The sequence below is a fragment of the Diceros bicornis genome, chromosome 8 (assembly GCF_020826845.1).
Source record: "Diceros bicornis minor isolate mBicDic1 chromosome 8, mDicBic1.mat.cur, whole genome shotgun sequence".
NCBI lineage: Eukaryota > Metazoa > Chordata > Mammalia > Perissodactyla > Rhinocerotidae > Diceros > Diceros bicornis.
Genome location: NC_080747.1, coordinates 2,437,273 through 2,464,145, shown reverse-complemented (window position 1 = coordinate 2,464,145; position 26,873 = coordinate 2,437,273). Strand labels below are relative to the sequence as shown.

The 26,873-nt window shown below is 40.8% G+C and overlaps 1 protein-coding gene across 4 annotated transcripts in view; it reads right to left on the bottom strand.

Moving 5' to 3' along the window:
* Positions 1–26,873, bottom strand: part of HTT (huntingtin) — a 154,784-nt gene that overhangs the window by 101,456 nt on the left and 26,455 nt on the right. The window contains exons 5-18 of one of the 4 annotated variants that reach the window (XM_058546620.1): positions 26,590–26,669; positions 24,494–24,632; positions 19,522–19,663; positions 18,578–18,756; positions 13,394–13,598; positions 12,140–12,187; positions 9,673–9,753; positions 7,944–8,305; positions 4,317–4,455; positions 3,950–4,068; positions 2,013–2,124; positions 1,623–1,760; positions 603–761; positions 413–510 (exon numbers count right to left, since the gene is read on the bottom strand). In XM_058546620.1, the coding sequence (XP_058402603.1) occupies positions 413–510; positions 603–761; positions 1,623–1,760; positions 2,013–2,124; positions 3,950–4,068; positions 4,317–4,455; positions 7,944–8,305; positions 9,673–9,753; positions 12,140–12,187; positions 13,394–13,598; positions 18,578–18,756; positions 19,522–19,663; positions 24,494–24,632; positions 26,590–26,669 (2,001 nt within the window). The remainder of the gene's footprint in view (positions 1–412; positions 511–602; positions 762–1,622; positions 1,761–2,012; positions 2,125–3,949; positions 4,069–4,316; positions 4,456–7,943; positions 8,306–9,672; positions 9,754–12,139; positions 12,188–13,393; positions 13,599–18,577; positions 18,757–19,521; positions 19,664–24,493; positions 24,633–26,589; positions 26,670–26,873) is intronic. The other 3 variants (XM_058546621.1, XM_058546623.1, XM_058546622.1) reach the window with 3 other exon arrangements.

Below are 26,873 nucleotides of genomic sequence, written 5' to 3'. Positions count from 1 at the left end.
GACTGAGGCTATTCCACCTATACAAAAATCAGAGGTGATTAAATAACCTCTACAGCTCACTTAAACTCTCAGAATTCTATGCGCCTAAGAGAGTTGTTGTTTTTCAATTCAACAGGTTTTACACTTAATGTTAAGCAAGGTACATTTCTAAATAAACCTTCGGGAAAAGGTATATTTCAAACAAATATTCTGAGAATTAAAACTTAAACTAAAGTCTATTAAACCCTAACTTCACTGGCAAGGTTTTCCTTCTAAAGCTGAGTGGTAGACACATATTGTAACAATATGTAAACATACCGTTTATAGCTTTAGAATGTCTGGAAATATTTAATATTAAACTCCAATTTTAATGGTAACAATGCTAAACTCCCCACTAATCAAAGAAATGATTTCCACTAATGATTATGCTCACCCTCACAGCTGTGCAAGCCAACTTGCAAGTAACAGAAGATTCATCCTTCAAAGTTTTCTGCAGCAAAGGAATGCAGTCCACCAGAGAAAACGTATTTCCTGATCAGAAGAGCAAGCAACAAATGCCTTCATGTAAACTCGAATTTGGGAATTCTATCTAGAAAAGACGCCACTGAAAACTCAGCTGTTACCTGTCAGAGTTCTAACAGTGGTCACCCAGTCTCCCACGTGGAAGCGGGACCTGCTGAGGACGGAGTAGACAAGTGTCCCACAGAGAATGGCTGTGGCTCCTCTGACCTGTGGATCTCCATGGTCGATGTAGTTCAAGACGTCTGAGACATACTGCTCCTCTGTGGAGACAAATTGCCCATCCACTGTACAAGTCCCTACCATCAACTTTTAACTAAAAATAAAAGCTTAATTCTCAGGGAAAAAAAAGGGGGCAAGGGGGTAATCCAAATCTAGAAAAGACTTGAATATAATAACCATGAGTGGTAAAAAACATTTTGGGGTTTGAAGTGGTAAAAAACATTTTGGGGTTTGAAGATTCCAGATTCATCATATCCCTGATATCACTTCAACACAACAGAATTTCTGGATTATAATTCCAGTCTGTCAGCCAATAATCAAAATTCCAAGACTTCATTTCAAGAAAAGATTAGAGAAACTCAAACTAGTCCACACCTACCTAACAGAAATTCAAAAGCACAAGCTTGTCTCCTCACCCAAAGAAAAATAGCCGGTTGGAGGATGATTTTAGAAGTGTGATTCTTCCCCACCATTTACTCCATAATGAGACTACGTCCTGGAATACGTGCCATAGGAGACTGGATCTGCTGTCACCTCAGCCGGTCTCAGTTCCCGCTTGTCTCTGAGTGTGAACATCTGGCCTGGCTGAGTGCGACCCAAAGCAATTTTGATTCTACGCAATTTGTGCTTTTGGTATAAATCCAATGGACATGTAAACTGGCTCTTATGTTCCCAGATTTCTATAGATTTGTGTGTTTCAACTAAACATCACATCTACAGGGAGTCCAAGAAGCTAAAACCATTACTATTTACGTGTTTTATGGAGAGCTACAACACAGTTCAAATGCCACAAATTAACTCAAAAAACTTATTGCTCTAAAACCAAAACAGCCAAGATGGTTTGAAATAGTTTTCAAAATAATGATTCAACATGAGGAATAAGACGTAAACTTTTAACATACCATGGTATCCCGTGGTGTCAAGAGGTACTTGATAAAGTTTGCTGAAGAAAGATTCAGGATGAAGGGCCACAGCAGCTCCCAAACAGCTGAGGGCCAGCGCCTTCACACTGACCCTCACATCCCTATCCGGAACCAAGGCTGCAAAGAAACCACGTGGGTCACCTTCAGCTTAAAAGCAGCAAACATTTAGTTTCCAAAGAAAGAAAACTAGACCCACTAAACCAGCTCTCCCATCTTTCCCTCCCTTCTCCCGCCAGCCAGTGAAAACCAGAGCCCACCCCCAGATTCTACTCCATCTGCTCAATAACGAGGCACAAAATTGGTCACCAAGTTGACCTCTGACACCTAAAGTTAGTTTCTTCAACTCTGCACCTGCCTTTCTATACTCACCATTTTTTTCCCCAGTTAGCAAAAATGAAGCAGATAAAAGGCGGACACAATGGACAACAGGAGCAGAATCGTCATCAGTAGATTGTCCTATGTCTCCTTTGATCCGACAAGGCTAGAAGAGAGAAACTGACACTTGTTTGTCTTATTATCAAAGAACCAATACATTCGCTCCTTAGTTCATTCAACAAATAGTTCCAGAACAGCAATGACACTGGGTGCTGGGGATACAGAGACATCTATCTTTGCCCATAGACACGCCTGTCCTCAAAGACCACAGTGCAGCAGAATCACACTGGTCAGAGGAAGTTATGACACAGGGTCACGTGGGCTGTGGCAGGGATGAGCTTAATGTGCAGGGAGGGAGCACCAGATGGGAAGGCAGCTGAGACTCGGCATTCAGGAGAGGCTGCTCAGGGAAGCACAGATGAGCCATCATCTACAGGACAAGGGGAAGCTACCCAGGCAGAGGAAAGAGCTTGGGGAAAGCCCAAAACTGAGAGGGAGTAGGCCTGGTGAGAGGGGACCCGGAAGGAACTGCCGAGATTGCAACATGATTGAACATCTACGGCAGGACTAAGTACAAAACACTATTTCTTGCCCTCAAGAAATTTAAAATTAACTGGGAAGACAGGACACTTAGATGCAAAAAGGTAAGCAATATAGAGATATTTTAAAAACCGTTCAATGGACAACACAACAACAACAAAACCCATACAACCTGATTAAAAAATGGGCAGAGAACTTGAACAGACATTTCTCCAAAGAAGATATAGGAGTGGCCAATAAGCAACATGAAAAGATGCTCAATATCACTAATCATTAGGGAAATGCAAGTTAAAACCACAAGGAGACACCGCCTCACACCCAGATAGCTACTATTGAAAAAACAGAAAATAAGTGTTGGCGAGGATGTGGACAATACGGAACCCTTGTGCACTGCTGGTGGGAATGTAAAATAGTGCAGCTGCTGTGGAGAACAGTATGGCAATTCCTCAAAAAATTAAAAACAGAATCACCATATGATCCTGAAATTCCACATCTGCGTATATACCCACAAGAATTGAAATCAAGGTCTTGAAGACATATTTGTACACCAGTGTTCATAGCAGCATTATTCACAATAGCCAAAAGGTAGAAGTAAACCAAGTGTCCATCAACAGATGAAGAGACAAACAAAATGTGGTATACAGATATATTAGAATATTATTCAGACTTAAAAAGGAAGGAAATTCTGACACACGCTATAATATACATGAACCTTGAGGACATTCTGCTGACTAAAATACGCCAATCGCAAAAGGACAAATATTGTATGATTCCACTTACAGGAGGCCCCTAGAGTAGTCAAATCCATAGAGACAGAAAGTAGGATGGGGGTTGTCAGGGGCTGGGGGAGAAGGAATGAGGAATTAGTGTTTAATGGGGACAGAGTTTCAGTTTGGGAAGATGAAAAAGTTCTGGAGATGGATGGTGGTGATGTTGCACAGCAACATGAATATACTTATGCCACTGAACTGTACACTTAAAAAAGGCTACCATGGTAAATTTTATGTTACATGTATTTTACCACAAAAACAAATAAACAAACAAATAAATCCATTCAATGGAACAAAGACAACAATGTTGCAAGGCCAAGGACCACTATCAAATGAATGGTCCAAGAAATCAGGTGAGATAGCAATCGGTATAAGACAGACTTGTCTGGGAAGGACTCTCAAAGGAGGCAGAACTTCGGGCAACTCTCAAGCATTTGGGCGGTACTTGAAAAGGCAGAGAAAAGCAGACCTGGGAAGAGGTCAATATTTAAAGGGCAAAAGCTGAGCAAAAGCTCAGAGATGGGAAAGCTAGAAAGCATGGCAGACAGACAGTAGCCAGAGTGATTTTAAACACTCATATGAGCTCAGAATGCTGAGCAGTCTCATGTCTAAACATCTCACCTTGTTTTCTTGATCTCCTGGTTCAGCAGCTTCATCTCTTGAGACAAATTTATCTATACTGCTGTCAGAGGGCTGCCTGCTGTGGCCCATGCTTTTCAATAAATGTGCTTGTTGAAGGGCTTCAAAAACAGAGAAATTGAGATTAAGTGACAAGTTTCCAATTAAAACACAAATACCCATATTTACACAAAGTCAACTTGAAAGTACAGGATTTAGATCAAAAAAAAAAGATGATTATTCCTCAATTGCTCTTTCTCATTTGCTATTTACAACTCAGAAAACAAAGATATCAAAAGATTTCTTCTTGGTAGTTAAGGTAAAACTAAAATGTCAGGGTTGAAAACAAGACCATTCCATAGTACATCACCTGAAGTCAACACACCGATTGAAGAGTTTCTGAAAGCATCCGAGTCTTCATCGGGAAGAATACCTGTGGCTTCCTCATCCTCGTCCTGCGGCTGTCCAATGTGCATCCCTGAATACTGACTGTCGGCACCATCTAACACCTAAACAGTTGGAGAGGGGCTGTGAGGGTTCTGAGTGTGACCGCCCAGGGACAAGGCCTCCAACACGGAAAGGCAAAGGCAAAAGCCATAAATAACACGAACCACAACTCACATCCTAACACAAAGGTCATTTCCTCACATGCAGACATGTATGTGTATAAATTACCAAGAGTTTATTGATCACACATTACTACTACATTATGAAGAGTTTTTATAACTCTAAAAATTCCAAAGAAATTCCAACCTAGAAATTTCTCTTTTTCATATTAAAAAAATCCAAACGAAAATCTTTGTCTTCATAAGAAAATTTTACAGTAAGTCAAAAATGAGGGGGCCGGCCCTGTGGCGTAGCAGTTAAGTGCGTGCGCTCCGCTGCTGGCGGTGCAGGTTTGGATCCTGGGCGCGCACCGACGCACTGCTTGTCAGGCCATGCTGTGGCAGCGTCCCACATAAAGTGGAGGAAGGTGGGCACGCGTGTTAGCTCAGGGCCAGGCTTCCTCAGCGAAAAGAGGAGGACTGGCAGATGTTAGCCCAGGGCTGATCTTCCTCACTAAAAAAAAAAAAGAGGAAAATCTTTCAGACAAAAATCTAACAATATAATAGGTTATCTTCTAAACTGCCAGGACTGAACCAACTCAGTTTTGGACACACTATTTCATATATTTAGCCATAATCTTGGGTTATTATTCCATATTGCAAAATTTTTCACAACCACTTCAAATCCCATGTAATTTACCCAAAAAAACTGAGTGATGGACCCTCAATATGCTAGTCAATTATTGTTGAAATAAATTCTCTACCATTTTTAAAAATCATTCCAAATCCTTACAATTAAATTTAAAAAAATTAAGCTACATGATCAACAACAATCAAGAAAGAAATGATTTCTTCCATTCTCCACCCTCCAGATTAGTTTACAAAAAAACCCTAAAGTTAGTTAAAAAAAAATACACAACACATTAAAATGAAAAGTTACAACCATATAAAAAACAATGGTTTTGGAATGCCTTACTACACACCAGGCAGGATCAGAAGCATTTTACATGTATTATCACCCTTAGCCTTCCTAAGTCTTACAACACAAGTACTGTTATCATTCTCATTTTACGGATAAGAAAACTGAGGCAAGAAGGGACATAACTGCTCCAGGCTACACAGCTAGTAAAGGGCAGAGCCAGAATTCTCACCCTGGTAGCCTCCCCCTGAGCCAAGCCCCTTAACTACCACACTGAGCTGTCTCATGAGGAAGTTCCCTACCCCCTTCACTTTGCTTATTTTTCTCTATGGCATTTGTCACCATCTGCCCATGTATTTCTTTACTTGTTGATTGATTATTGGCTTATCACGCCACACACATGCACACACTCTAGAATAGGGGTAGGTAAACTACAACCTGTGGGCCAAACCTGGCCCACCAGCTGTTTTTGTAAATAAAGTTTTACGGGAACACAGTCATGCTCACTCATTTACATATCGTCTATGGCTGCTTTTGCACTACAACAGCAGAGGTAAGTGTGCAACAGAGGCCGTATGGCTCATACAGCCAAAGATATTTACTCTCCGGCCCTATCAGGAAAGTGTGACACCACCTACTCTAGAATACTAGCTTCGTGTGAGTAGTTTTGTATGTTGTGCCCTCTACTTCATCCCCAGCTTATAGAACAATCCCCAGAACATAATAGGTGCCGATACATTTGTTCAGCAAACAATTAATGACTAGAAAAAAGGACATGGAAGCACCTCTTAAACTAGAAAGAACTATACCAATGTGAGAACTATCCAGGGAAGATGTTTAGTTGTCTATAGGCCAGCGAGGCCTGTGTGGGCCCCACTCCCAGCACTATTACACAGTAAATATCTGCTGACACGCTCCCAAGGAAGGAAATTTTCAGAATCTCCTATGGTCATTCATTCCTATTTCTAACAAATCTGTCCAGAAATCGTCTACTATAAAGAGGCCAGATATCCCATGGAAACTGGTGCAATAAACAAACAACAGAAACTCCCTCTGCACACTTGACACGCTACTGAGCCCAGAGCTTCCCCACATTCTCTTCTCCCTGCACACTGTTCACCCTTTCCTTACTGAAACAGTTTCCCACTGTTTCAATTATTTGTCCTATCCTCTTCCAGGTCTTCTAGTTAAAAACCCTAACCATGAGCCCACTTCTCCAATCGAGTAAGTGTAAATCCACAAACAGCCATTAGAAACCACATCCATGTGACAATCTGACAACTGCAAAGAGGATATGCAAGTGCTTTACATCAGGACTGGTAATTCAATGTTTCTGTATTTGTTCAAGTAAAAAAAGAAACCAAAACCATGTTCTTAACAAATATATTCAATAGTAGCAAAACACCTAATAGTATAAATTGCTCAAATAAAATTGAGGTATAAAACTCAGTATAGGGCTGGCCCCATGGCGTAGTGGTTAAGTGTGCGCGCTCCGCTACTGGCGGCCCAGGTTCGGATCCGGGTGCGCACCGACGCACCACTTTTCCGGCCATGCTGAGGCTGCATCCCACATACAGCAACTAGAAGGATGTGCAACTATGACATACAACTATCTACTGGGGCTTTGGGGAAAAAAAGGAGGAGGATTGGCAATAGACGTTAGCTCAGAGCCAGTCTTCCTCAGCAAAAAGAGGAGGATTGGCATGGATGTTAGCTCAAGGCTGATCTTCCTCACAAAAAAAAAAAAAAAACTCAGTATATACTTGTACCAAACTTTTTTTTTTTTTTGTGAGGAGATCAGCCCTGTGCTAACATCCGCCAATCCTCCTCTTTTTTTGCTGAGGAAGACGGCCCTGGGCTAACATCTGTGCCCATCTTCCTCCACTTTATATGGGACGCCGCCACAGCATGGCCTGCCAAGCCGTGCGTCGGTGCGCGCCCGGGATCCGAACCAGCGAACCCCGGGCCGCCGCAGCGGAGCGCACGCACTTAACCGCTTGCGCCACCGAGCCGGCCCCTGTACCAAACTTTTTGATTAGACTATCCTTGAGGTGTTTCTTGTCCACTAACTCAGAGATCAGAGGTACTTAAGTCCATGCTCTATAAGAGGGGATATGCTGTAAAAGTTTTTGAAAAGGCAAAAAGTGTTAAAATAATGCACAGTATTAATGTTATTAATCACATTGTTAACAACAGGCTCCTCGTGGATTTTTTAAATAATGATTTAATCTGCACCCAACAAGGTCTTAAAGAATTTAAAAAGCGCTCAATTTTAGCAGAGTTCATATCATCAACTGATTTTTGACCTCCATGTTCAATACAAATGACTCTCGGCCATTTCCTTCAGTGAAGGTCTCAGATGGGGTCGAGCTCTCCACTCATGATGTGAGCTGGTAACCTCTGCACTATTATTAGCAGGTCAGATAGGAAGAAATGAATAAGTAGGAGTGTCCAGGTCTGGGCCTCCAGGGAAGAGCTGGGACACATGACAGGCCTCTCTGCAGAAACCAGGGACCCCTCTCTGCCCACTTACAATTTCAGAACTGTCTGAAGGGGTCACAGCTGAATCAGGCCCTTCGGTGGTGGTCTGGGAGCTGTCACTGATGGGTGAGGAGGCCTGGGTTCCATCGTTCAGGTCCATGGCAGGGTCAGATGGGACAGCACTGATCTGGCTGGAGCTGTGGCTCAAGATGTCCTCCTCGTCCCCATCGGTGGCAGCGCTTGTCAAGTCACAGCCGGTCAGATCCACTGAGTCTGGCTGCAGCGTATGCTGTGACCGGGGCTGTTCGGTGATGATGTCGTGACCCACAGAGTCGGCGGCTGAGCTAGCAGAGCCAGGAGTGGAGAGCCCTGAAGAGGCAGCCAGTTCACCACCAATTTCACCCTTCACTGAGGCTGAAGACAAAGAAACACTCATTCCTCAATGGGAGGGAAAAACCTTCAATAGAGAATCAAATGTTTGCAAAATACCCCCAAATGCACTGTCGCCAAATGTTTTAACTGCAAAAAATCCTGACATACAGTGAAAATATGAACAACGAAATTTCAAAAGCAAGACAAAGGGGCATCCTTCAAACATTACTAAAACTGCCTTTTCCTGTATTATTTATTTACCTTTTACTATATTATTACATATTAATAAAATAAGGATCATCAGCAGGTATTTTTTAAATAATATGAATATTCTCAAAAGGTATTTCACTGCAAAAACTGAAGTATGGCCAGTAACATTACTGGTTCTTAAGCAACTGCTCTAGCCTTAGTTTGGAGCCACAGAGAGAGACTGCTGCAAATCACAGGCAGCCCGCTCTGGGGCCCGGCTGGGCGCTCACAAATGCCCGGGTGCTCGAGGCAGCAGTGCTCAAATGACAGTAAATTCACCGTCTCTTTGAGGTGGGCTTCCTTCTTCCAAGACCCTATTCAAGACCTCTAAGCCAGTCCTGTTCTCCTGTAGCATAAATTTGCACCACATTTTCCTAGTCTAGTTTTTAAATTCCCATTTAAAAACAAAAAACACTACATACAAACCATTTAACAAAAAGATCAACATTAAGCTGTTAGCAACGGTCACTCCTGGAGGCCACTGGGTCAGTGAGCACTTGAGCTTTATAATGTTCTGGATTGATGTAATTTTTTTGTTGTTTTAAATTTTGCTATTTTTGTAATCAGGAAAAAATCAATTTCTAGTTTGTAAAATAAAGAAATAAATAATCGCCACTGGAATTATTCAGAATTTCCTTCCAAAATATTTTAGCCTCATTTTCAGTTATCTAAAAATATTCTTTTCAACCAGATTATACAACCCAAACCACCCTCCTTTAATCCATTTATTAATATCTTACTCAATACTCATCTTTTATAAGGTGACTAGAGAATCTAATTAGGTAACTATCTGTAAACAAGCATAGATTCTTTCAAGTTAAATTATCCACGACAATTTTTAACCCCATTCTCCCCATCACAACCCATCCAATCATGAGACACTTTACCCACCATCCCCTAGTCAAAAAGACTTATGTGCAGGGAATATAAACCTAATTTTAAAACAGTCCAAACTAAGGAAAACAGCAAATATTTGATGCAAGAAAAGACACACCTGTTTCAAAGTAAACATTATAAAAGAAGCCTGGATTATCCACCATTTGAGCAAGCTGGCTTCACCGCTACCCGCCAGGAGGTGCATCCACTGAGGTGCAGGGGAGGGGGAGAGGAGGCCAGTGGAGAGGAGGAAGGTGGATACCACCGACACTCCTGAGAGCTACCTGCAAAGGCTGGGCTACTGCTGTCAGATCTTGACTCAGGGTCCTCCTCCAAGGCTGCTGCTTCTCCAAAGAGCACTTTCCCTAGGAAATGATGGCAGCGAGATTCCCTTAAGCTTGCTAAAAGGAAGGACTTTGAAAATCAAATAAATGCACATTCTAAGCAGAAAATCATAAGCATATTTAACTCACCCCCCATACAGTTTATCATTATATGTTAAGCATTTTTACACCTCTAGGGTGCTAAACACAAAGAATGCAGCGATATTGTATTTAGAGTATTACTAAAATCAATAAACCTATATGGAAAAAAGATTAAAAGCAATGATTCTCAAACTGTATCACAAAGTATTTTAATAATACATATTTATTGATTTAGATTACTATTAATATTAAATAATTTATATTACTATTTAATCTTAAAAATGGTGAGTTATGGCTGGAACTAAGTCTATTAGCCCTTGGGCTATTCATGTCACATCTCCAATGACACCTCAGAATTTATATATAAAATTTTTATATCTAAAGATCACTTTTATTTTTTTATCTTTTAATTTTCTAGATTTTATGGCTGACAATCAGAACTCAAGCACTGTATGATCTAAGAGAATGGAATAATATTTCATCTTCTGCCAAGTTCCAAAAATATATTTTATAGTTCCTGGTTTCCAAATTATATTAATAAGAAAAAGAGAAAAGTCTTAACATGATTTAACTGGACTCATTAAATCGTTATGTCACATACAAATGTCATTAAATGACACTATCAAAATAATTATTGGCAATTTCTAACTTCTCTGCTCTTCAAAGAATAGGTCATAGGTGTACTAACTTCCATAAATCTACACTGATGTGACATTAAAGGCAAAAAAAGAAAAAGAAAAGGAAACCCAAAATCTAGATGAAACCAACATAGTGATTTGGCTTATCTACTAAATAATAGGGTCCTTTACTACAGAAAAAGTGATTTACCTTGAGAAAACAAATAAAATTCCAACCTGTAAATTCATGTGTTAATGAAAGCAGTCTCCTTCTTGCAATTAGTGGTTTGCAAATCGGTTCCACGGAGCCCTCCCCAAGGGAGGGCAAGGGCCAGCTGCTGCCAGAGAAGGGACCCCAGGCCACCACTCCCCTCACCCTGACCCTGATCCTACATCCAACAACTCTGCTTTTATCTCTCTTATATAGTGGCAGATTCCACTTGAAAAAAAGAATTTTGCAGCTACAACAAAAAAGTTTGAAAACCACAGCTCTAAATGAGAAAATAAAGAAAAAAAAAAAAAAACCACTGGAAAAATAAAAAAGAGATTGAGGATATCTCCCATGTCCTAGCTAGAAGATGACAAAACAAATCATCTTAACCATATGAATCAGTCATCTTTTTCATCATCACTGGGAAAAGCAACTAAGAAACAAACAAGGCAAGTATCACACTAACTTAGCCACAGGCCTGAAAATCTTTCCTAATTTGAGAAGAGAGAGACTAACTTTCCCTTGAATCCTTTTGGCTTTCAAACAATCGCAGTGTTTCACCAAAATCTCAAACTTGGTCAAGTATCCCACACTACGATGGCCCAAAAATTATTGATTACAAGTTCTTCCAGGAAACGTTTACTTAATTCAGTCAAGGCTTGAATATTATTCTTGTTAAGACCCCATTCAATACTGCAAATAATATTAAGCTTTAGGCTCTCAATTAAACACTCAAATCATGACACACAAAAAGGATTAGTCTCTTAAGATTCCAAACAGAAAACAACAGCAATTCTTTCCTATGGAAATCTAGACTGGAAAAGAAAATGGTTGGTGTTGCAAAGTGATAATGTGTAAAAAAAAACTATCAGATTATATCAGAAACACTTTAATTTAATTAAAATAAATTAATTGCATCAGAACATTTTGGCACATACAAAGCTAAATATGGCTGAAAAATGATAACCAGGCCCAAATTAACAAAATACTTAAACATTTAACATTATTCCTGACTAATACTAAACAAAATTCATTGGGAAGATAAGTTACCTCCATAAAATATAACACATTCCCTAAAGCAGGAGTAGGCAAACTACAGCTCAGCTGTTTCTGCAAATAGTTTTACTGGAACTTGGCCACATCCATTCACTTACTATTGTCTATGGCTGCCTTCCTGCCACAGGACAAAGCTGAATAGCTGCAAGAGACAGTAAGGCCCACAAGGCTGATACATACAACCATCTGGCCAGTTACAGAAAAACTTTGTTGACCCCTGACCTAAAGCATTAGACATTTAGGACAAAGCAATTCTGATACACAAGCAATTTTTAAAAGCCACCCTACAGAACTATTCAGGCCTAGTTATCAGATTCCAGCAACATGTACACTACATACAATCACTCTGTTGAGAAGAGGTCTAGGCGCAGTCGACTGCATTGCAGAAATGCAAAAAAAGCAGTAGGATTCAACATAAGACTTTGATTTCTAAAATAATCACCTTTTTGTTTTCTTGAAAGGACAGGGCTGCATGAAGAACCCCCTCCAGCTGTAAATCACAGAAAATCACAGATGAAAGCAAGGCAATAAGCTGCTCAAGTTTAGAAGGAATTTGAAAATCTTCAAAAAGCTTGATTCAACTTTAAAACTAGAGAATACGTGAACATATTTCCATAGGCAGTGCTCAAACACCACACTGCAACACTTTAATTTCAAAAACATGAAAATTATGTTAACACTGAAACATAGACTTCTAAAGATACGACCTAAAATGTCAAAAGAACTAAAATAAAGTGCATTTAAGAAGCCAAATTAAAAACATTAGAACTCTCAGATTATCTGGTCAACTGATAATCAAGTATAAATTTTCATTAGAAACAATCACTAGAAATGAGTATTTCCAGCAATTACTTGTAAGGCGTGCATTCCACAGAGAAAGAGATTATCAGTACAAAGGACAGTGGACAGGCATATTAACATTTTCTGTTCATGCTTCAGCCAAACATTTATGTTCAAATGAGGCAGCAATGAGACTTCCAAACTCTCCAGTTTGTCGATGCTTTGAGTAGAGGCCATACCACACACACGCTGCACTCAATCGACCACACACCGCAGGGCCTAGGAGAGGCCTCCTCTTAGCCAGACCCAGGTCTAGAGGCTGTCATTCAGGGATCCCCATCTATTCCAGCTCCCAAAGGGCAACTCCCCGTCAGACAGCGCCCACTGAGGCTGGAAGAAACCCAGTGGTCATTGTGTAGGGCAGCAACCCCTGGCAGGAGCAGGGCCCAATCCTCAAGAGCACAGAGGAGAAGAGCGGATGGTGCAGAGAAGGTGCCGAGAGAGGAGGAAGGGAAGCGGTTTTCTAAAGTCAGTCAGGACAGCAAAAAAGGACCCAGAGGACAGAAAGGAACTCTAAAATCCCTACAAAGACTTGAAAACCCCGTCACTGGCAAAGAGGTCCTCCTAGAAATACTTTTCCTAATGTTCTCATTTCATGAGAGACGAAATGCCATGTGGAGGCAGCCAAGTCACATAGAGTCAGGAGGCCGAGCTTTAAATGTTGGCCTCATTTTGCCACCTAACCTTTCTACACTTAGTCATTCTGTCTGTAGCATAATGTCAGTACCTGCATTGTAAGATCTTGTAAAGAACTGAGACGTAAGTTGCTCAGCACAGTGCTGGGCCCACAATTCAACAGAGTGTACTAGTATTAGTGCAGGGTTAACTGTAAGAATCGGCCTTCCTAATAACCTACCTATAAGTTCCACAATACTCCCGCTACGGCTTCGGCAACGAGGCTCATCTTTAGCCACCGTGAGCCGCCCGAGGCCGCCTGCCGTGGTCAGAGCTTGCAGGAGCTCCGGAGGCGGGGTTCTGAAGAGTTGCTGCAGGAGTTCTAATGCTCCAGTCACCACATTGTGGTCTTGGTGCTGAGTGTAATGCAAGGTCAACTCGTAAACCTAGAAACAGATAAACAAGTGTTATTGGCACAGTTTTTAAAATATGTCCTAGGTTTCACTTTTCTTGTTTTTGATAGTCTTATGTTGGCAAAACTTGTGCCTTAATTTCTTCCCCCTAAAAATGTCTCTATCATTTCTCCCAGCGGGATCATTAGCTTCCATGTTGTTTTCGAAATTCCCATGATTTCTTTCAAATTAACTCCTTAAAAATAAATAGAGCACTTCCACAAAAGTAGAAGCGTGTTAATTAAGATCTCCATCTCCCTAACCAGGTGAGCAGTAAAGCTCGATATACACTGAGAGTGCAGTTAGTCTGACACATATTAATAAGCAAGAAACACTGGTATGAGTGCCACTCAGAAAGCATTGCCAAAAATTTTAAAGGCATTATGTCAAAATTTTATTAGTGCTTTTAATACAACATCATATCATATACACACAACGAATTTATTCTTTTTTCCTTTAATTAGAGTTGCCAGATAAAATATCAGAAGAGCACCAGGTTAAATGCAAATTTCAGATAAACAACAAATAATTTTGTAGTATAACTATGTCCCATGTGATTTGGGGCATACTTACATCACAACATTATTCATGATTTACCTGACATTCAAACTTAATTGGCACCTGGTATTTTTACTTGGTAAGTCGGGCAACCCTTTAATATCATAAAAATAATATACATGTTAAAAAAAAACAGTATAGAAGTATATAAAAAAGACAGTAAAATAATATACATGTTCAAAAAAAACAGTATAGAAGTATATAAAAAAGACAGTAAAAGTCTCAGAGGTAGCTACTTTTAATCATTTGTTTTAGTTCTTCTGATGGTAACCTCCATAACTCTAGATCACAGGTCTCCAGACTGCAGTCCACAGGCCACCTCTGGCCACCACCTGTTTCTGTACACGGAGTTTTCCTGGGACACAGCCACACCTGTGTAGTGTTGGTGGCTGCTTTCCTGCTCCAGCAGAGGAGGTGAGTAGTTGGCCCATTACTACTGCCCTGCTCTAGATCATCAGCTTGATTTCTGAAGCCATCTATATAGAACAAAGGATCTCTTGACTCCTTACTATGTAAAATGAGGAAATCAGTACCCTACACTCCCTTCACTTCATCTGCCTCTTCCCAAATTCTGTTAGCAACATCATTACTTTCATATTATTAAGATTTACAATATTCACATCCTACTGTGAAACTATTTTAAATCTTATGTGCTTTGCCTAGAAGTTGAGCCTAAAAACTGAACAAAGAAAACCAGTATGTACCTTACCATGTGTATATAAACATTATTCAATGCAAAATCTATTAATGTGACTAGACCCAAAAAGAAAGAAATATTCCATTATAACCAGTCCTGTGTCACTTGAAAGAAAATGTCCCAAGGATAATAATTAAATAGATTCTCTGTTATCATAATCTACTACTTGCTTAAAATTATTCTACATTTTAATCTGTTTCATAATTGGATCATAAGTTGCTTTTATAAATCCTCCTGGTTTTCATGGAGCTGCTAATTGCCTTTTATCCCCTCCTTGTTAATATACACACACGCCTTCCCTCTTTCCCAGCTTCTGAATCCTGACATCTGTGGCCGGGAGCTCCCTGAAGCTCCTCTGACCTCCTGTTTCTAATTGGAATGGCATGCTGCACAACAATCATCTTGGAATGGCTTCTACCACATTCCTGGGTTAGGTGCTTTGTTTCTTGAATTTTAGGGCTTCCTTTTTTTTCTAATCTTATTTCTCATTTTGCTGGAATACATCTTCAAATAATTTTTTCAAAAAGCATACATGAAAAGCAAACTGAGTTCTTGCATATCTACAAGTATCTGTTATTTTGCCCATACTGCTTAATAGTTTAGCCAGACCCTGGATTATTTTAAATTCTTTTTAAATATAGTTAGCCAAACTACCGTAGCTGAGTTGAACTTCTTAGTCAAAATAACTTAATTCAGAATGGTTATTAGTCAAAGGAAAATGGATTAAGATATGTTTTAGAGATAATCTTTTCTAGCTTGCTAAATCGACAAGGTGCTATATCATTTAGTCACTTTGGAGAAAAGCCACTACTAAGAAAATCAGTAGTTAATTAAGCACCACATCCCATACCCCTGTACTCCGTCCTCCCAGGATGATTGTTACCCTAGTTTAAAATAGTTCTCGATAGCCCTCCAGCCTTATCTATTACCAGCACTAGCCCTCCAGCCTTATCTATCACCAGCACCCCTGTTAAACTGAGAGAAAGCCTGGAGACCTTTACAGAGTGCTGTGCACTCTCACTCCTTGGGCTTGGCAAAGGTTGTAGTTTCTGTCTATAAAACTCTCCTCCCAATTCCCTGTGCCTGATCAAATCCTCCTCACCCATAAGCATCAGCTCATAACTGAGCCTCCCGAGCACGCCTCCCTGCCCTTTGTCATGCAAGGGGCCCCCACTATGTGCTCCCACAGCACCCTGCAACCCCACCTCACATGCTATTTAGTGAGTGTTTGCTCACTTCTCCCACTAGACCCATGGTCTCTAAACCTTTTTGACTAAGCAGGCTTTTTTTTTAAAACATCAGAAAAAAATTCTGAGTATGCAGTCCCAATACTTATATAATATTTATTTATCTTAAAATATTATGTAAGTACTACTGAACTCAGATATTACGTACATTATAAAATATGCACTAAATCTGAAAAGCCTCTAGCTCCAGTTATCAATTCACAGGAAATACAGAGAACAAAGAAACATGCTAATTTACACAACGGAGAGGCAAGTAATAAATCAGACTGCCAGGAGTTCCACAGGACAGACAAGACAATCTGTCTTCCACACATGAACTCTCAGGGAAAAATAGGGATGGAAGGGAACCATCAGATCAAAGAGACTCCCAATCCTTATCAACCAATCTTACTTGGATACTGATTGCAAAAGAGTAGAGAAAAAACTCGACAATGGATGAGTGGGTATCTGATGTTAAGGAAATGTTCATTTTTTTCAGGTGTGACATTAGCATTGTCATTAAGTTTTAAAAACAAAGGGGCTGGCCTGGTTACACAGTGGTTAAGTTCACGCACTCCGCTTCAGTGGCCTGGGGTTCACAGTTTCGAATCCCAGGCACAGATGTACGCACCACTCATCAAGCCATGTGTGGCAGCGTCCCACATAGAAAATAGAGGAAGATGGTCACAGATGTTAGCTTAGGGCTAATCTTCCTCAGCAAAAAGAGGAGGATTGGCAACAGATGTTAGCTCAGAGCCAATCTTTCTCACCAAAAAACATACCCAAAAAACAAAGAGTCCTCATCTATAGGGATACATACTGAAATACACAGATGAAATAATAGGATGGTTAGGATTTGCTTCAAAATAATACAAAAGAGGGAGAAAGAAGTGGGATTATAAGTGAAACATGATTGGCCTTGAGTTGGTAATTATTGACACAGGTGATAATTACTGAAGGGGGTTCACTAAGCTATTCTGTCTACTTTTATATATGTCTGGAAATCTCCATAATAAAAAGTAAACAAACAAACAAGGTAAGGATGAAATAAACTATGTTTTAAATGTATTTATTACCACTATAATGCCTTTTTTACTCACTAAATCATTGAGTAATGATTTTTTGTGAGGGCAATATACTTAAGAGTCATATCTCATGAGACTGTATCTTGTAAGAGAGCCGAAGGGCAGCTGGCCAGGGTAGAACTGCTGGCCTGACATTTTCTTAGAGCCTACTTCTCAGTTATTTATCATTAACCAGTACTCACAGGTCCTGTCCACGTGCCAGGAAGGATTCTAATAAGCACTTTACAAATAGTACCTAACTCAATGCTTAAATCATCAGTAATATCTTTAATTCATGATTTCTATTCAGAAATCATTTTAAGCCACTTACAATTTTGTACCCTACAAAATCTAGGTGAAGGACACCACTCATAAATCCAGTTGACCCAAATACCTATACACTACAATATCACCAATATACTGAAAGCAGACAACTGAGTCAAGGCACCCCTCTCGAGACAGCGGGTTGTGTGCCTCAACTCCTGTATGTGGCATGTGACCATCCAACTTACAGGAAGGGTAAGGGCTTCAATAGCATCCAGTACATTAAATATGGTATAAACCCTAACATAACATTTTAAGTAAAGTTCACAAAACCCAATTCCTTAAAATGTGGCTACATTGTTACAAGGTTGACGAAATAACCTGGGTGAACATGCTGCACAGAACTGATGTCAACTGCCAATCACATTACAGTCATGCGTCACCTAACGACAGAGATTTGTCCTGAGAAATGCATCGTTAGGCGAGGTCGTCATTGTGCGAACACCAGAGTATCCTCACACAAACCTAGATGGCAGAACCTTCTACACACCTAGGCTACATGGTACTAATCTTACAGGACCGTATATGCGGTCTGTCATTGACCGAAATGTCATTATGCAGCACATGATTGTGCATTAGAATTATTGCAGGGTTTCTCTGTATTGGAAAGAGAGGTTTTAACATTTTGTTCCTCCACCCCAACGGACTGTGTTCCCACCTCCCTGGCTGTGTAGACTAGTACACCAGACCACAGGTTCCGGGGTGGGGGGGGGGGCGGGCAGAAACTGCATCTGAAATGCTCACCATTGTATCCCCAGCACCTGTCCCAGTGCGTAACACACAGTATGTGCTCAATAAATATTTACTGAGCAGATGAACAAATTTCATGAGCCCTGGTTTTAGCAACGAGGTAACAGTGTTCTCTGTGCCAGGCAAGGGTCTAAGGGGTTTCTGTAACACTCTCAGTAACCTTATGAGAGACTACCTTCATTTTACTTGGACATCACTGCCATATGGAGGTCACATAACTAGGGGTCACAATCTAGGACCTGAACCAAGTGTTCCAGCTCTTAACCCTTGGTTTTGCCACTTCTCTTCCAAACTTTTTAATTCACTGAATGTCAGTCTTTTATGTATAGGTACTGAGTAAACCATAGCTCCTACCTGGACAAGCTGCTCTGTTGAGGGAGAGACTTCCATTTCTTTCCGTGTCACCCCAAAGCTGCCTTTCAGGCTCGTGTCCTTGACCTGCTGCTGCAGCAAAGGCACCAAATACCGCAACGTGAGCAGCACCCCAAGAATCAAGAGGGTGGAGTGTTCATCCTCGACAGGAACTAGCAAACCTACACAGGCGGCAACAAGATTTCTTAACATCTGATTCACTGCTTGGAGATTCATGGCTTAATTTCTTAAGAAGAAGCGATCCACAATATGGATCCACATCCATATTACGAGGCTGGCAATGAGGGATAAAGATGGCACAAACATTACTGTGAAAAAATATACAGTGTATCTCATCATTTGGCTGAAATCTAGGAGTAACATTAATGAAAACCTCTAAAACCTTAGCCTAGCAAGGCCCTTTATAGTGGGTTTTATTACATCTGAAAGTCAGGCAGTTCTTTCATATCAAATGTCCATATGCTCCCTTTAGTACTTGCTAATAGTTCCACAATTACCCCAAATACAGAAGAAACTGCTAGCAGACCTACACCCATACAGAGAACGTGCAGAGACCTTCAGGTCTCAGGGACTCACTCAGAGCCACTAAGTACAGCTATGTAGTTTTGCTGCATGGAGGGCCAGGCCCAGGAAGGAGGGTGGGGCTGCACACTGGCCCACATCCACTGCCCAGCTAGCTGTCCTTGGGCATGGCCGTGTCTGCACTTCTGCACAGAGGAGGAGGAGACTCTTCCTAATCCGCACACAGACCCCACATGGGCTTGTGGCAGCCCCAACCCAGTTCCCATTTACCAGTCAGCCAGTGCCAAAGGGCCTGGTCCAGAAGCCAAGGGACTGTCTGATTTTAAAGAATTTCAGAGCATTCAAGTAAATGCTAGAGACTCTACCGCACCATGAAGAAAATCACTAATAGGCCTGCATCTTACCTAAGAGCACATTTAGTAGCCAGCTATAAAAATACTGCGTCCTTCTTGAGTGCTGGCAGATGCTCACTGCCGAGCCAGCCGCTGTCCGCCGAATAGTAGGGGAGCTTGACTTCAGATTCGCTATGAAAGCCTTTAATAGAACCTACAGAAGCAAAAATTCCAGTAGATAGATGATGAAGCTCCTATGAAGCTTATCACGTATTTCAAAAACTTAACTTGCTCCAAATTCTTGTACAGTATAAATTATAAATAATTTGAGACTTTCCTATAGCTGAATGGAAGCATCCAAATTTGGGATATTCCAGAGCAGTGTGCAAATATGTAGTCTATTTTTTTCCTTATAAGCTGCAAGTAGGGACTTGCTCAGCATCCGCGTCCTCTATGCAAGAGTGAAAGCCTTAGCTTCTAGAAAAGGTGTACTCACAGTATGTATTTGGTGACAGGGCCAGTAATGACACTGTGTAGAACAAAGGCAGTAAAAAAAAAAACAACAACAACAAATAATGAAGTCAGGGAGAAAAGAGTATTAGCCAACTACAGCAACGTCCTGGCCTAAGAGACAGCTTGCAACTTAACTGGACTGTGACAGCATACTACTCACAAGTGTTTTCCTAAGAAATTAGAGAATAAGACTTTGTCACTGGACTTCCAGGATAAAGGAGGTGGTGCTATAATTCTAACTATGGCCATTTAAGTCTTAACAAAAATATCGCGAGAATGAAAAGGGGTGACCATCTAGCTGCGTGAGTTTGGTGACTATGTTACTTAAGAACATCCATTTTCCATTATTCTAAACTATGCTCTGAGCAACAATCTGGTTTCAGTCACTGTTTGGCGTGTGCTGAGTATTACTGACCAAGTCAGGGACTTCGTTAGGGGCCACCACTGGAGGTATGACTGTAGGCAAACGAGCAGCAAATTAACAGACTGGTTGGTATCTGACTTATAAATAAGCTTCTCCTTAACAGCTTGGTTAGCATAAATTGGTTCTCAGAGGCTCATCAACTCAGCAAATTTACAGATTAAATCCCTGGAACCAGAGAGGCGAAGGACCAGACCCCCGGCCACAGGACACCCCCAGTGCCTCCAGTTCCTCCCCTGAGACACCACTCAGACAACCCACTCAACTTATCTCTGACAAACTTTTTTAGCTCCAAGAAAAGATACCGGCATCTTAAAGAACTCCTTAAAGTGAAAACACACACATATACATCATTGAAATAGTAAATTAATAGTAGTCAAAACTTATAAGCACAATGAAAGTTAAGCGTTATTATGAAGTCAGCCCCTGGTGAACTTAAAAAGTTTGGAAAAATATACAATAAAATTGAATCTGAGAGCTCGAGGGGGCCTTCTCAGATCCAAATCCCACAATCCCAAGAATGTCTTGTAGAAGGCAGCTGGCAGGAGGTACCTAGAACATGCTTATAAGGTCTTCTCATAATGAGGAATAAGTGTGCTAGATTTTAGGGCAGACAGCTCCACTTCTCAAAACACATGTGACATATTTTTAAGAGTACTTCAAAAGGGAAAAGATGCAAAAATCATTCAACCTTAGAGTCAAGAGCACTTTAGGTGATGGAAATGGAAATTAAAATGTTATGCCAGAACACACTCATCAGAATGGCTAAACTCAAAAGGACTGACAATCCTGACATTAGCGAGGATGCAGAGTTGCTGGACTTCTCACGCACCACTGATGACGGTACGGCCACTTTGGAAAGCTACTTGTCAGTATCGACCAAAGTTGAAATACACATCCTATAACCCAGCAACTCCACTTCCAGGTATCCACAACAGAAAGGTGTACCTGTGCTCCAAAAGACACGTACAAGAATGGACACAGCAGCATCCTTTGCAATAGCCAAAGACTACAAACATTCTAGTGTCCAGCTACAGTAAAACGATGCACTGTGGCATATTCATACAATGGAATGCTATGCAGCTATGAAAACTGCACGAACTGCTAATAAACACAAACACATGAAAAAAATCTCACAAACTTAACATTGAGCAAAAAAAAAAAAAAAAACAGAAAGGAAACATACTATACAGTTCAACATACGTAAAATTTAAAAACAGACTCTCCACGGCATTAGAAGCCAGGTCAGTGATTACCTTTGGGGAGTAAGGGGGGAGCAGTGACAAGGAGAGAGCATGAGGGGCTCCTGGGATGCTGGTAATATTCTATTCTAGACCCGGGTGGTGGTTACAGGGTAAGTTCACTTTGTGATGATTCACTTTATGATGATTCACTTATGATTTATGTACTGTCCTGTACGTCCATTACACGTCAGTAAAATAAAAATCTCGGGAGTCTCAGTTTCTGACAGGTAACTGGAGGATGAGAATACACCAGCGGTTAGGAGACTTCCAATCAAACATGCTGGATTGGACATGTGAAGCTCTGCTACCCAGACACTCCACCAAAATCACGTGTACAAGTTTTAAAAAACATAAGCTTACAAGGACCAAAAGAAGAGGACAGGGACCCAGCAGACTAGAAGTGTCAACCAATTTTGGAAGCTAGAAAGTAAACAAGTGGTAACTGACTCACAGTAACTGAAGTTCACAGGCAAGCTTTTTTTGGGAGATGGGGGAGAACATCTGAAGGCCACCAACAAAAGGCAAGCTCACTCAAACCACAGAACTCCAAGAAAAGCTCAGGCTTGGGAGGCACCAGAGACATCTGAAAGTGGAGTGACTGTAGGTACGAAGCAGCTGCTTGTCTAACTGCTCCTTGTGCAAACTGCCAATCACTGAACCCCCAGTCTCCCCTCCCACCCAGGCAGCCCAGGACATAGGCTTCTCCTGCAAAGACTGGGGGACAATCTCCAGAGATGTTGGCATAGCTGAAGACAGACACGAAGCACAGAGAGAAAACAGAGAAATTAAGAAAAAGTTTGCATTCTAACCAGTAAGGCTGTTAGCCCCTTTCCACCCCAGGGTCCCAGGACAAATGCAACCAGGCTTATGCCCCCAAGCAGGAGAATGGGGAATTTTTCTCTAGGGATACTGACTGGCTCAAGAGGAAAAGACTTACTGATACCGACATTTAAAGATCCACAGTAGAAAAGCAGGCTCACCATCCATCACCTCAGGAAGCTCACCGGGGGACAAACCGTGCCACACATTTGCTTTTAATAAGCTTTTAGGGTCTCATTCAAATGTACATGACAACTGCTGACATAAAAGAGAAAGACCAGAACAAACAGAACAGAGGAAATCAGAAGAAACAGACAACGCAGAGGTCAAAGGAAGTTGTCAAGAAAACATAATCAATATCCTCAGAAAGATTAAGAGTGCATTCATGAAACAAGAAGAGGATGCCAGAAAACAAGAGCATTCTGAACACAAGAAAGAGCTCTTAGAAATTAAAAACACAGCAGCAGGAACAAAAATTCAATAGAAGGGTTTGAGATGGAGATCTAGAACATACAGGGGAAAAAAAAAAGAAAACAGAAATAACAGATAATACAAATGTGCATCAGTCCAGGAAGACCAATATCTAACTAACAAATTTCAGAAAGAGAGAACAGAGAAAAATAAAGAGCGGGAGCTGGTCAAAGAAACATAAGGACATTTCCCAAAACTGAAGGATAGAAGGTTCCAAATTAAAAGGCTACCAGGCACCCAGCACTCCATCCCACACAAAACAATGAAAAGCTTCTAAAGAACAGATTCAGAGGCTAAGGAATCAGGTCTTCTCAAAAACCACCCTGAACACTATAAGACAATGGGGCAAAGCCTTTACATTCCTGAAGATGATTTCCACCCCAGAACTCTATATCCAGCCAAGTGTGAGGGAGGACTAGAAGCATTTTTACAAATGCAAAATCTCAAACAATTTACCTCCTATTCATGCTTTCTCAGGAAGCTATTAGAGGATGTGTTCCATCAAAACAAGGGAGTAAGCCTAGAAAGATAAAGATATGGCATCCAGGAATTAGGCATCCAACAGGAGAGCAGCAAAAGGAATTACCAGGATGACATCAAAGGAAAGTCCTAAGATACAACTGTGCAACCGACCTAAAGAGCATCCTGCCCAGACTGGAGCAGACAGCTGCAGAATTCTAAGACGGATGACTCTGCTGGAGGAAATGGATCCAATAAACTATCTGTCGTGTGGAGAATTGTACTGAGACATTTTACAAAGCTATTGGAAGGTGCAAGAAGACATAAATGGCCAAAGAATAACAAGCAAATGAAAAAGAGGCAATTATTAACTCAAAAAACCCAAAAAGTTGTACAAATAAATATAATCATAGCACAGAACATAACTAGCTGCAACTATTAGGCCTAATAATGTACACACTGAATACTGATATAACTATAGTAAAAAGATGGGAGAAAGGTCAGAGATAAATTCATCTCTTCTATAGTAAAAAAATCAAAAGATCCAAAACTAGCAGTATAAGCATGTTAGTTAGAAACGTGGAGGGAAATAGCAAAAGAAACACTAACACAGGACTGATCCACAAAAAGGAGGAGATCAAGAATCTGTAATACTCAGGGTCACAATTTCTGGACATTATAAACAAAACACTAAAGTGGGTTTAAAGGTTGCTTACTGGGGTGAGAACAAACAGGAAGCCCAGTGGTCCCCGACAGCTGCAGGGCACTCATACCCACAAGGCATTATCAGTGAGCCTTCTCCTACCTGCAGTCCTGAGACAGCTGACTTTTCTCAACTAGGTTAAGAAGTCAATCTACACACCAAAAAGCAATCTGGAAAAATGCCTTTGGAATCTGCATCTATAAACCATCTCCCTATTCAACTTTTCACCCCACAAGAAGAAAGCAGGAAGTGGAAAGAAGCTCTTGGTGTGCTCCAAAATAACTTAAAAGATTTTAATCTAAATTATGAAGCACAACATAACTCAAGAAGTACTCTCAAATGACTGCCTGTCCAAAAACCCTTACTCCCCACAAGACTCTTTCCCATGTTTGTGACTTAAAGTAACAATCATACCTTAATTTCATTGTCGTTTGCAAAATTGCCAAAAGAAGCCATAATTTTGGGTATAGCTGCAGCCAAGGTCTCCTGAACAGATTCCTCAGGTCTCTTGCTTGTTCGAGTTAGGCAAGGCAAAAGGTTTACCAAGTAAGGCCTGCATATGTGAGAGGAACATGAATTAAAATGAATTTAATGAGAAATATAAGCAATTAGTTTAGTACCCATTAGGGAAAAGCCAGTTTTTATATGCTATACAGTTCTTAATGGAAAGTGGACAAACCTCAGCTAAAACAACAGGAGAAATGCAGAAGTTCAAATGTTAGGAGACATTCATACTTTATTTCTCCTATAATCACGGAGGACTCCCAAAAGCTTGTTTTGAAAATTATTTGCAGTAAGTTATAACAGTTATTAAAATACTCATTTTAAATTAGAAAATAATAGATAATATAAGAAAATCCTATTTAAGAAATAAAAGTTAAGAAATGAGAACAAGGCTTTCTTGAAAATAGAGCATTACAAAAAAGTTTTTAAACTGTTCAAACTAAATAAGCCCTTAGAGATAAGACTTGGCCCCTAGACCGAAAAAGCAGAACGTTTAAGACTAGAGAGAAGCGAGTCACAGGACAGAAGCAGAAACCACAAGAATTCCCTAACAAACGCCTGGTGTATGTGGCAGGTGCCCTCTAGTGGCAGAGACAGGCAACAAGCTGGTCTAGACCCGGGACTATGTTACGGAGACTAGGCCAGCCTCCCTAAAGAGATGACATTTTGCCAAGACCTGAGGGAAAAAAATAAACCAGCCATCAAGAGGAAGAGAAACCTGACTTTTAGAAGAAGTAAATTCAGGCCAGTGAGTCAAGAGAAAGTGTCTGAGGTCACAGGGGCCACTGGGGGCAAGATCTCCCTGGGCCTTGGTAAGGAGTCTGGGTTTTACCTGAACAGCTCTGGGAAATGAGTAAGAAGTTTAAGTAAGGGAATGACAAAACCCAATCGTATTTTTTTTTTTTTTTTTTTTGTGAGGAGACCAGCTCTGTGCTAACATCTGCCAATCCTCCTCTTTTTCTGCTGAGGAAGACTGGCCCTGGGCTAACATCCGTGCCCATCTTCCTCCACTTTATATGGGACACCGCCACAGCATGGCTTGCCAAGCAGTGCATCGGTGCGCGCCCGGGATCCGAACCAGCGAACCCCAGGCCGCCACAGTGGAGTGCGTGCACTTAACCACTTGCGCCACCGGGCTGGCCCCCCAATCGTATTTTTTAAAGTCAACTTTGGCTGCTATGTGGAGAAGTCGGGATGTGATGCCTTAGAAAGATTACAAATTTTTCAAAATAGGGATAGTAAAAGAAAAAGCTTATATAAAAGGAAATTTCCTTATTGATTGTATCTCTACAGCCATATAAGATTCTTATTACACTCAAACTCAGTGCAATAAATCACTGTCTCATACTAATACCCAGGGTTTTGGCCATTCCACCAATTCCTCAGGGATAGAGCCAAGGGTCTGTGGATATCAGCACATTTTGCTGGTTAGGAGAGAAGGAAGGAGTTGAAAATTGTGGTCTTTCTTTTGTTTTTCAATCCATTAAGATAGAACTGTTCCAACTAGTCAAAATTTTATTCATAGTTTAACATTCATATTTTTAACCCATGTAATAGACAGAGGCATATTTTTCTATGATTCCTAGAAGCAATAATGAGGTTGGTACTCAACCTTCAACCATCTGACAAGTGTCTTGTCAGCAACTACCACATGCAGACACTGTTATCAGCATTGGGCTGCAGGAGAGGACAGACAAGGAAGACCCCTGCTTTCCTGGGGCACACATCTCCTAAGTCTCTTGGGGGAGGGTGGGATAGAAAATGAACAAGCACACTGATAAAGTGTGCAAGAATACTTCTGAAAGGAATAGGTACAATGAAGGGAAAATAAACAGGACAACATCAACTGCAGTTGGGAGGGGGCAGAGGTAGGCAACTTGAGACAGAGTGGACAGACAGGGAAGACTTCTGAAGAAGTGACATTGGAGCTGAGAGATGTAAAGAATCTCTAAGAGCTGGTCATCCACCAAAAAAATACTAATAATAATCCAGAGTGTACAACTTACCTGCATTTCTGAGGCCGAACCAGGTGAGCCAGCTCAGCAAACCTCCACAGGGCAGCACGCAGGCTCCGAGGAGCACCGTTCTGAGTGGATTTAATGAGCGGTGTGTTACATTTAAAAGTCACGGACACTAGCTACCAAGAGGACTTCATATACACAAAAGCATTTTTTTCATTGTTAATTTCTATTTTCAGAGAAAAGACCACTTAAATGTATAACTACTTTAGAAATTTTAAGGTCTAGTAGATTTCAGTGATAAAGACATAAAAAAATTACCATTTTGAATT